Here is a 10,527-nt window from a genome sequence, read left to right as displayed (position 1 = left end):
GCATCCGCCAACTCCTGGACAGTCTGTGGTGCAACGTGGCGTTGGTGGATGGAGCGAGACATGATGTCCCAGATGTGCTCAATTGGATTCAGGTCTGGCGAACAGGCGGGCCGGTCCATAGCATCAATGCCTTCCTCTTGCAGGAACTGCTGACACACTGCAGCCACATGCATTGTGTTGCATTAGGAGGAACCCAGGGCCAACCGTACCAGCATATGGTCTCACAAGGGGTCTGAGGATCTCATCTCGGTACCTAATGGCAGTCAGGCTACCTCTGGCGAGCACATGGAGGGCTGTGCGGCCCCCCAAAGAAATGCCACCCCACACCATTACTGACCCACCGCCAAACCGGTCACGCTGGAGGATGTTGCAGGCAGCAGAACGTTCTCCACGGCGTCTCCAGACTCTGTCACGTCTGTCACATGTGCTCAGTGTGAACCTGCTTTCATCTGTGAAGAGCACAGGGTGCCAGTGGCGAATTTGCCAATCTTGGTGTTCTCTGGCAAATGCCAAACATCCTGCACGGTGTTGGGCCGTAAGCAAAACCCCCACCTGTGGACGTCGGGCCCTCATACCACCCTGGTGGAGTCTGTTTCTGACCGTTTGAGCAGACACATGCACATTTATGGCCTGCTGGAGGTCATTTTGCAGGACTCTGGCAGTCCTCTGGAGGTAGCGGTCCTTCTGCTGGGTTGTTGCCCTCCTACGGCCTCCTACACGTCTCCTGATGTACTGGCCTGTCTCCTGGTAGCGCCTCCGTGCTCTGGACACTACACTGACAGACACAGCAAACCTTCTTGCCACAGCTTGCACTGATGTGCCATCCTGGATGAGCTGCACTACCTGAGCCACTTGTGTGGGTTGTAGACTCCGTGTCATGCTACCACTAGAGTGAAAGCACCGCCAGCATTCAAAAGTGACCAAAACATCAGCCAGGAAGCATAGGAACTGAGAAGTGGTCTGTGGTCACCACCTGCAGAACCACTCCTTTATTGGGGGTGTCTTGCTAATCGCCTATAATTTCCACCTGTTGCCTATTCCAATTTTTGCAAACTAGCTTTTATTTAAAATAATACTTAATTTTGTCACCTACCTAGTGAGAACTCATATTCAAAACCTACTAATATTAGTGTGAGTTATGAACTTGAGAAACAACTCTTGTCCTATTGAGGATTCACTTGCCATTGGCTGAGGTAGTACTACATTCAGATGTTGGATAAATGGCCCCGCATTTTTTATTTAAATAAAACATTTTTATTGAACCTTTTAACTAGATGATCTTAGTGAGATTTAAAACCTCTTTAACAAGAGAGACCTGGTCAAAATAGCATTTTAACAGAACACAGTTACAAATATGATAATACCAAGCACACCCACAAAAATAAAGGACATTTAACAAGACTCTTAAGATACACAAATAAACAGCACAACATTAGAATATTTAGAAGTACAATTTGAACAGAGGTTTAAAGGATATGGTTATTTTTAACAGCAGTGACAACAAGTAATATAGTTAGTCTTTCATCCAGTGTTTAAATTCACCAAAAGAGATCAGATTTCTCAACTGCAAGTCAATCTGTAATGGATTCCAGGTGGAGGGAGCAGAATAAACTAAAAGCCCTCATACATTTATTATTATTATTATTATTTATTAAATTTATCAAACTTCTAAGACTTACTCTTACAGATGCTCCGGAGAACCAAGTTCTTCACTGAAATTCAAGAAAAAGATTTATCAAGAGACTTGAGTGTAAGAGCATCCATTAGAAGTAGCTCTCAAGTGATCACACGATTGATGTTGCTAATTTTATAAAAGTCCATACATTTGAACCCCTTTCTCACATGTTTTCCTGCAAAAATGTATTTTAAAGTAAATGTTATTTGTGTAAAGTCCTTCATATCTCCAGAAGCAATTATCATGTGAAACTAACAACAATCTCGTAAATATATGATATATAAAAATATGAATGGAGATAAAATACTAGGAGATTGGCTGAAATGGAAACAAAAGAAAAGCAAACTAGACCAGGAAAGAAATTCTGCTATTGGTAGACGACGTAGGGAAATTTAGTTGACAGACATGGACAAAAGCAGAAAGTGAAGATGCATGGAAAGTGGTTGAAGACAAGTTAATTGCCTGCTTTGCTTGTGTTGTTTGCACTTCTGATACATGCAAAATAGAGAGAACTCAAGAGTTTTCTTTATCTAAAACAAAGAGTATTTTTAAGTCATACAAATTTTTATTAATTAATTAATTAATTATTTATTCTTTGGTTTGTGAGTAGGTTGAAGATATGTGTCTGTCTTTCCTCGTTTTGCAGGCCTGGGACACCACAACGTCAGCTCCAGTCCGGTGGAGGTGGGCGGGGATCTGGCTGGGGTGGATGTGCAGCAGATCAGCACGTATGGAGACTGCAGCCTGGCTGTGTCCAGAGATGGACAGCTGTACGGATGGGGCAACTCTGAATACCTGCAGCTGGCCTCGGTCACTGAGGCCACACAGGTGAGAGGAGACTAACATGTCAACCAGCAGACAGAAGTGTACTACAGAGGGGTGTGTGATACAACTACACAAAGACAGAATAGTAGAATGGCATGTTTTTGGGATCTGTACTGGGCCTCTGTGTGACTGCTCGTGCGGCACAAAGAGTTTCTTGATGGCTCTGTTGGGTGCAGTTTCCACCTGTCAGTCTGTAAAAAGGTCTTTGCCAAGCTATTCAGCTCACAGCAGTCAGTAGTCAAATACACAAGATGTTGATGAATGTTTGAGCTGTAATCCTGAACGTGTTCTCCATGATGTTTGCTTGTACGAGTGATCTAGATTCACTAAACTATACATGTGACTATCTGTGTGTATACATATAGTTACCTCCATAATGTTGCACTTTAGTGGGGCACCTACTTGTGGGATCATACAGGTGGGAGTCTCACCCTGTTGAGGTCCTGCACTACATGCAGCACCTTACTGCATAAACAGCACTTTAAACGGCAGAAAATTTCAGTGTCTTTGATATTGTGATGTTGAAAATGGTGGTGTATTTATTGTTTTATTGTGTTGTTGTTTTGTACCTTGTGACGACCTGCTGGGGCTACAGATAGAAAATAGGCTTTGGGCTAATTCTGGCACATTTACATTGCTGAAAAGCTGTTATGTTCATTTATATCAAGTCAACAGTATAATATCAACAGTTATTCACCATTTATTGAGCTCTTGTTTATTCTCATCTTTCAGATCAACTCTCCTCGACTTCTTCCTCTTAAAGGCTGCGGAAAGGTTGTTCAGGCAGCATGCGGAGGCACACAAGTGGCCGTTCTCAACGGTCAGTTTGCACAAATACATCTGAAAACACAATGTAAACAGAGTATGTTTGAATTGTGAGCATGAAGTACAGAGCTGCAAATGAAAAGGATTTATTGGCTACATTAAGGAGCTCTCAGGAGTGAAGATACATATTCTGACCTGATAGCTTAGTTGACTGCAGTAGAACAATTTAAATGACTCCACACATTGCCTCTGGGGGGCATCACAGATCACAGTTTTAGCTGGTAAACATCTGTGCAATTGTTGAGCTGGAGCTTTTACTCATACACATGTGAGGTGTTTCTTTCCCTAGTGATGCTGTTTAAATGAGAGGTGAGTCAACCAGCAGGCTCATTTTTGTCTCTGCAGGCTTTTAATGGACTATTTTAAGAGAGTATTAATGTTCACAGCTATTCAAAATCCTGGAACTGTATTTATCAAACGTCTCAGTGCTGGAAAGTAGTCCGAGCTGACTTGAAAAATTTACTAGTTACTTTTGAGCTTAGAAGTAAAGACATCTTATTAACTGTCTTATATTAGGAAATTTCCTTTATGCTATTGTGCAGTACTGTAAAATATATACAAGATGTGGCACCATTATAGGTATTAGATTGGTACAGAGGATGCCATCTACACTGCCCCCACTCAGTTTTCACACGCCTTTAGAAACACCTACATAAGAATACTATTTGCGGATTTCAGCTCAGCATTCACAATCTCCCCCATATTTGGCAAACTCAGCACTCTGGGCTTGAGTATCACACTCTGCAACTGGATATTGGACCCCAGACAGCTCGGATTGGTGGACACACCTCCTCCACACTAGTGGAGCCCCACAGGGCTGTGTACTCAGCCCCCTCCTGTTCACGCTGTACACCCACGACTGTAAGCCCCAACATGGAGAACTCTGATGTGAAGTTTGCAGACGACACCACCATCATCGGCCAGATTTCAAAGATGAGACTTCATTTGGGGAAGAGATCATCGGTTGTGCATGGAGAAGAACTTACCGCTCAATGTCAGCAAAACCATTGAGCTGATCATTGATTTTAGGTAAGGACACATTCCCCTGTCTGCTTCAGTGGAGCTGAGGTGGAACAGGGGAACAATTTTAGTTTTTGGGAATCTGCAAAGAGAATCTGACATGGCCATCTCACATTTCCACGCTGGTGAAGAAAGCTCAGAAACAGCTGGATTTTTTTAAGGAAACTCAAGAAGGCAAAATTTCTGTGCCAAGTTCTTGTGAACTTTTACAGTGGATCAATAGAAAGCATCCTGACTGGAAACATCACTAACTAACAGGAGATGTGCACGGCCCAGGACCAGAGGGCTCTGCAGCAGGGGATTAAAACCATTCAGAAGATCATTGGTACCATCTACTGAACATACGTGATATCGGTGAGGTGAGGTGCCTCTGCAGAGCCCAAAGGAAACTAAAGGACAGTACCCACCCAGCCACAGCCTGTTCACCCTGCTGCCTTCTGGGACTGCTCCATCCATCTACTGTATATCATGTTTGTATGTAACATGTTTTTTTGAGTAGCATAAAGTGAACTACAACTTAATCTTGTAATACTACTGTCGTGGAAATTGTATTCCTGGTGAGAGGTTGAGCAAATAATTGAGTTACAACGAACCGTTGTCTTGCATAAAAGATAAGTGTAAGAAGAAAACAATTTTCTGCCCTTACAACTACCATGTACTTTGTTGTATATAAGTCAACTTACCTATTATTTTAAAATTTACAGTACATTTACTTTTTTTAAGTTTGCGGCTGAGAGAAATAGTCATTTAGAAGTAATTCTTGTCCTTGCTGGAAAAAAAAGTGTAGCCTCATAAGAATTTCTTTTAGTCCTAGTTGAACATTTTATCGATAAATAATGGCCCTCATAATGGAAACACAGATTTTTTAAAACCAGATCGTATTAAAAACACATTTTTTGAGCACATTATGATGACTGTATTTAATCGATTTAGCAGCGTGGTTCAAAGGACTGAAATATCTCAACAACTCTTCGACAGACAGAAGAAATTTTGTACAGACATTCTTGTCTCCCAAAGGATGAATCCTACTGACTTTGGTGATCTCCTGATCTGCTCTCAAGGCACAGCAGGTGAACTGAAATATCTCTACAAATTAGCTAATTTGTGCCAATTAGCTAATGTTGGCATACTAACATGCTAAACATCAGCGTGTTACCATTGCAAGTAAATGTAAATGCTCTGAATTTGTATAGCGCCTTTCTAGTCTTTGCAACCACTCAAAGTGCTCAGACAGAAACTAACATTCACACCGATAGGACAGCCATCAGGGTTCTTGCCCAAGGACACTTCGACATGCTGCCTGCAGGTGCCGGGGATTGAACATCTGATCAGCAGGCAACCTGCTCTACCACATAAGCCACAGGTACAGCCTCACAGAGCATGGCATGGCAATACGATCAATCTCTGGGTATGCTCTTGACGAACACTATTCTCCCACAATTCAATGCACAAAAGAAAATGAAGGAGCAGCTCATAGCTGGGAAAAAAAAAATTGTTTTAGAGTATTAGATCTTTGGAGAAACAGTTTGATGTCTTTTGTGAAGTTTTAAGTTGCAGTTTGATTGACATCCGAAGTCATGCATATTGTATAATTTCCTGTTGATAGTATATTGATATATGATATTTTGGTATACCAACTAATAAAACAGAATACTATGATGATATTTATGGTTTGACATGTTTTATTGTCTTTTGAAAGGACTTACATGGTTTTGAAAAGTGCTCTATAAATAAAGATTATTATCCATCTATCCATCCATCCATCGTCAACCGCTTATCCTGCGTACAGGGTAGCTATTATTATTAATATTATTAGGTTGATACTGTATAGCATTAGTATGTAGTATAGTTTTGGCCTCCCGCTCGTTTCGCCATGTTGGTGTATAAATATCAGTTATTTCTGTGTGTCTCTGAATCTTTTCAGAAAAAGGAGAGGTGTTTGTTTGGGGCTTTGGCATTCTTGGAAAAGGCCCAGAACTATCTGAATCATCGGCCCCTGAGATTATTCCCTCCACACTGTTTGGACGCTCAGAGTTCAACCCCTCAGTAGCTGTCACCAGGATCAGGTGTGGGCTCAACCATTTTGCTGCAGTGACGGGTAAGAACGTTTGTCTTGTCACTTGTTGGGTGTCTTAAAGCTGCACAAGGTCAGATCTCCACGTCAGATCTGCATCACACCATGAAACAAAAGTTTTACTGATGATGCTTTACAGGATTTCTTCTTCAACTTTCAAATTTCTGCTTTTATTCTCCTTAGACTTTTTGTTTCCAGCCAGGATAAGAGATGTAAACATAAAAAACTCATAAACGGCAAAGTCATTCTGTCTCAATCAATCTAAAGTGCTAAAAGTGAGATACAAATGTCTGGGGAAGCAGTTTACTGTTGAGTCAGGTACTTTAGTCTGTTTATGGCACTGAATAAAAAGGTCTGCTACTTTTCTTGTCTGGTTTTTATCTCTGAAGTAGAGGCCTGAATGAAGGCGCACAGTCTGTGAAGGATTGACTTAAAAAACCTTAAGCCAGTTTTTATTAGTCAGACTCAGACTTCCAAACCAGGATACAACAGGGAAAGTACTATACACATTATTATCATTTAGTCTATGAAATGTCAAGAAACTGAAATAAAATGCCATATAACTTTATGCCCAGCAACATGCATGGCTGAAAGTAACATTGCTACCGGCTCCACTGTGAAGGAGTTAGTTCCAAAAAGGGGAGCGACTTCATTAGTCTGGAAGTGGTTTGGTTACCACAGAGCAGATGTACAACAAACCATGGTAATCTGTAAATAGTGCAAGAAGACTGCAACAACAAAAGGGGGCAATAAAACAAACTTATTTCACCACCTCAAGCAAGAAGTACCCGTTTGGTAGGAGAGCTCAACAGCTACTGTGAGTTTCAGACCAACAGTATTTTGTCATATCATCAAGAATATTCTTAATTAGGATATAATATATAAGATATAATTAATAGATTAATATACTGATTATTCTACTTTGTGACTCTACTTCACTTCACTGCATTTCAGATGGTAAATATTGTACTTTTTACAATAAACAAAACATCTGTGAAACCACAACTTTTTTTTACACGTCCACAGATGAGATGTTACCTTTGGACTGAGCTAGGCCAACTGTTTTCCCCTTTTTCCAGTCTTTATGCTAAGCTAAGCTAAGCTAAGCTAAGCTAAGCTAACGGGCTGCTGGCTGTAGCTTCATATTTTCCTTACACTGAAATGAATCTTCTCATCTAACTCTCAGAAAGTTAAAATTCCTAAAATGCTTTTCCTTTCACACACCTTAGTCTACCTGGAAAGCCTGATTAAAACATACTTTTCTGTGGAGGTACTTTGATCTGTTGTTTGTGTTTTATAGGTCCTGGTACCAAAATCATAAAACATTCAATAAAACTATAATGAGGTTATATAATTGCCCCTGTCCTGGGGGGTATGGATCTAGTTTAGACTGGATCCTAAGTCTTCTTTTTTAATTCCTGCAAAAACAAATGTATGCCTTGTACTAAAGTAAGCTTTCTTTTTACTAAAGTTTGATATCCTCAGAATTTAGACAGTTACTACTTTTTTGTCATTTGAGGTTTTCAAAGTGCTTTAAAAAGCAAGTCAACTCTAAATCACAGTTATTGAGTTAAAGAAGCCATTTTCCAGTTTTATCCCACAGAGTGTAATTCTAAAGGCCAAAAATGCAAAATGTTGTAAATCTGCTATATACAGTATATAATTATTGTGTTCTAAAAAAGACAAAGGTTCCTGGAGATGAGATGGGCTTTGTTTTTTGTAGTAAAACATAATTATGCTGGATTATTATTAATTCTGGTTGTTATTATTATCATATCATTATTATACGTGTCTGACTTGTTCCAAACTGCAGCTGCCCTTTGTTGAGGCTCAGCAGGCGCTCAGTCTCACAGCGAGCTGATGTTTGATGGTTGCATTGCAGATCGAGGCGAGCTCTTTGTTTGGGGGAAGAATGTGAGAGGCTGTTTGGGCATCGGGAAGAGAGATGACCAGTACTTCCCATGGCGAGTAAGACAACACTGATTCAATATTAGTCATGCAAACAATGAGTAAACCACACAGCTTACATACTGTGTAGAGGGACAATTTGTGAGCTTGGAACAATAATATACATGTAAAAGTTAGAAATGTTTCCAGCAGATTCTCATCAAGCCTACAAGTCCTTTAAAATTGAAATTATACTACTTGTAATAAAGTCATCAATACAAAATGTTGTTAAAAATTTGCAGTTTTTGGTAATATACTGAATGTTTTAGGATCAAAAGAGCATTTTCTCTGCAAATTGGTTCTAAAGATCTCACCATCTGTATGTCCCCCTTGGAGAATCTCAGACATATTAGCACGTCCCCTCAAGACATATTACCAGGATTTGAAAGTGTAGAGCTCACTCTGCTTCTCAATGTTGCACAGTGTGCGGTCCCTATGTCATTTACAAGCCTGTTTTTCACTTTCAGAGTTAGAAAGAAAATAAATGTTCCTTCTACCATCACTGTGCAGAAAGTTTTTTCCCTAGCTTTTCTGGTCAGACATTCTGATTAGTAAATCTGAAACTAAACCAAAGGGTGACAATTGCAATCATCTATGGTTTCTGCAGCTCTAAGCCACGTTTTTCTGTGTGATTTTCCATCAGGTGACTGTTCCAGGTCATGTGGTGGACGTAGCGTGTGGTGTTGACCACATGGTGGCACTGGTGAAGTCCCTCTTGTGAGCTTGGATCCTCAGCGGTGGATGACCCGCTGACCCCTGGGTGCCTCAGGGAGCCGATCGGGACCACGCTGGAGTCTTGAAGCCAGCTGCTCTCCACAGGTGACGGACCCTCGTGTCCCTCTGTCCTGCACTGACGTCAAACAAGAGTGCAGCGCTGTCGATCCTGCAGCACACTGACACAGCTCACTTCATCCTGTGTGAAAGTCATATCGGAAAGACATGAAAAGATAGTTTTGGTTTATTACAACTAGAGCTGAAACAATTAGTCCATGAATCAATTTAGCCATTTTTTTTTCAAGCAAAACTGTAAAAGCTTCTCCAATGTGAGAATGAAATTTGCAGTTGCAGCTCTAATTACGACTTGGGCTTTATTTTTATTAGTTTGGTGATCATTTTTATAGTATAGTTTCTGTTGTACTGAAGTGAGGATAATCTAACATAACTAAAACACACAACATAAACTATGAAAATAAGACCCAAGTTGTAATAAACCTGACAAACCTCCTACCTAGTCCGAGTCAGTAGGTTAACACTGAAAAATATTGTGTTTTGTTCTTGCGGTTTGGATTTATTTGAAACGATATGTTGAGGCACTCGTCAGGCTTATGAATGTTTGTGAAACACTGTACCATTTGAAGAGCCAGCGACAGCATAAACAATCCACAACAAAATGATTATCTCCGTGCCAACTGCAAATAGAGGTGAAGGCCTCACTGCCCAGGAGAAAACACATTTTGAGAAATCAATTTTACAGCACGAACTCACGTGTCATCAGTAGTGCGTGCATGTTGTGCATATAAAAAGCAACAGAAACCTACAAACATGGCCTCCTGACAACTCGAGAGGATGTTGATTGAAAAATGTAAATGAAACGATCAAAAGATGTATTTTTAATTGTGTTTAGTGTTTAAAGTTATGTGCAGTACATCCAGTCGGGATTTACCCACTTTTAGGATAAATATAGTATAGTTAGTTTGATGTCATTAAATACAACATGAAATGGAAAATAAATGAGAGTTAATGTACTATATCAAAATAAATATATTTTTTGTTTACTACACCAGTTTTGTGTTAATGAATACTAATTTGTGATAAAAGCTTTATTTTACTTGTCCAGAAAATTCCTAATGATTTCCTATAAGGTTTCCAGGAAAGGACTCCTGTATGTAATTTGGAGACTCTGTTCAATTTGTACACTTCCAATTACAGTCTATAAAAAGGTGAAATCACTGTCAAACAGTAACGCATCTCCATCTAAACAGAGTATGGAGTGGTCATTTGAGGAAAAAAGTAGTTAAACATATTTTCTTTAATCGGTATGCTGTATTGATGTAAATATAGAGGATGATAATAACTGCACTGCAGTTATTCTGCATCTATACAAGGCACTAGAGGGAAAGACTTAGACTCAGTATAAAGGCCATTTCTTTTTAAAATTTCC

The 10,527-nt window shown here is 40.0% G+C and overlaps 1 protein-coding gene across 1 annotated transcript in view; it reads left to right on the top strand.

Annotated features, from left to right (window-relative positions):
• rcc1l (RCC1 like) overlaps positions 1–10,144 on the top strand; it is a 20,045-nt gene extending 9,901 nt beyond the window's left edge. The window contains exons 8-12 of the mRNA XM_046040661.1: positions 2,322–2,503; positions 3,233–3,320; positions 6,270–6,443; positions 8,302–8,387; positions 9,010–10,144. Of these exons, the coding sequence (XP_045896617.1) occupies positions 2,322–2,503; positions 3,233–3,320; positions 6,270–6,443; positions 8,302–8,387; positions 9,010–9,087 (608 nt within the window). The 3' untranslated portion in view covers positions 9,088–10,144. The remainder of the gene's footprint in view (positions 1–2,321; positions 2,504–3,232; positions 3,321–6,269; positions 6,444–8,301; positions 8,388–9,009) is intronic.
• Positions 10,145–10,527: the final 383 nt, after the last annotated feature.

Source organism: Micropterus dolomieu, linkage group LG23 (genome assembly GCF_021292245.1).
Source record: "Micropterus dolomieu isolate WLL.071019.BEF.003 ecotype Adirondacks linkage group LG23, ASM2129224v1, whole genome shotgun sequence".
NCBI lineage: Eukaryota > Metazoa > Chordata > Actinopteri > Centrarchiformes > Centrarchidae > Micropterus > Micropterus dolomieu.
The sequence above is the reverse complement of the archived record's forward strand: the minus strand, read 5'-3'. Positions and strand labels throughout refer to the sequence as shown.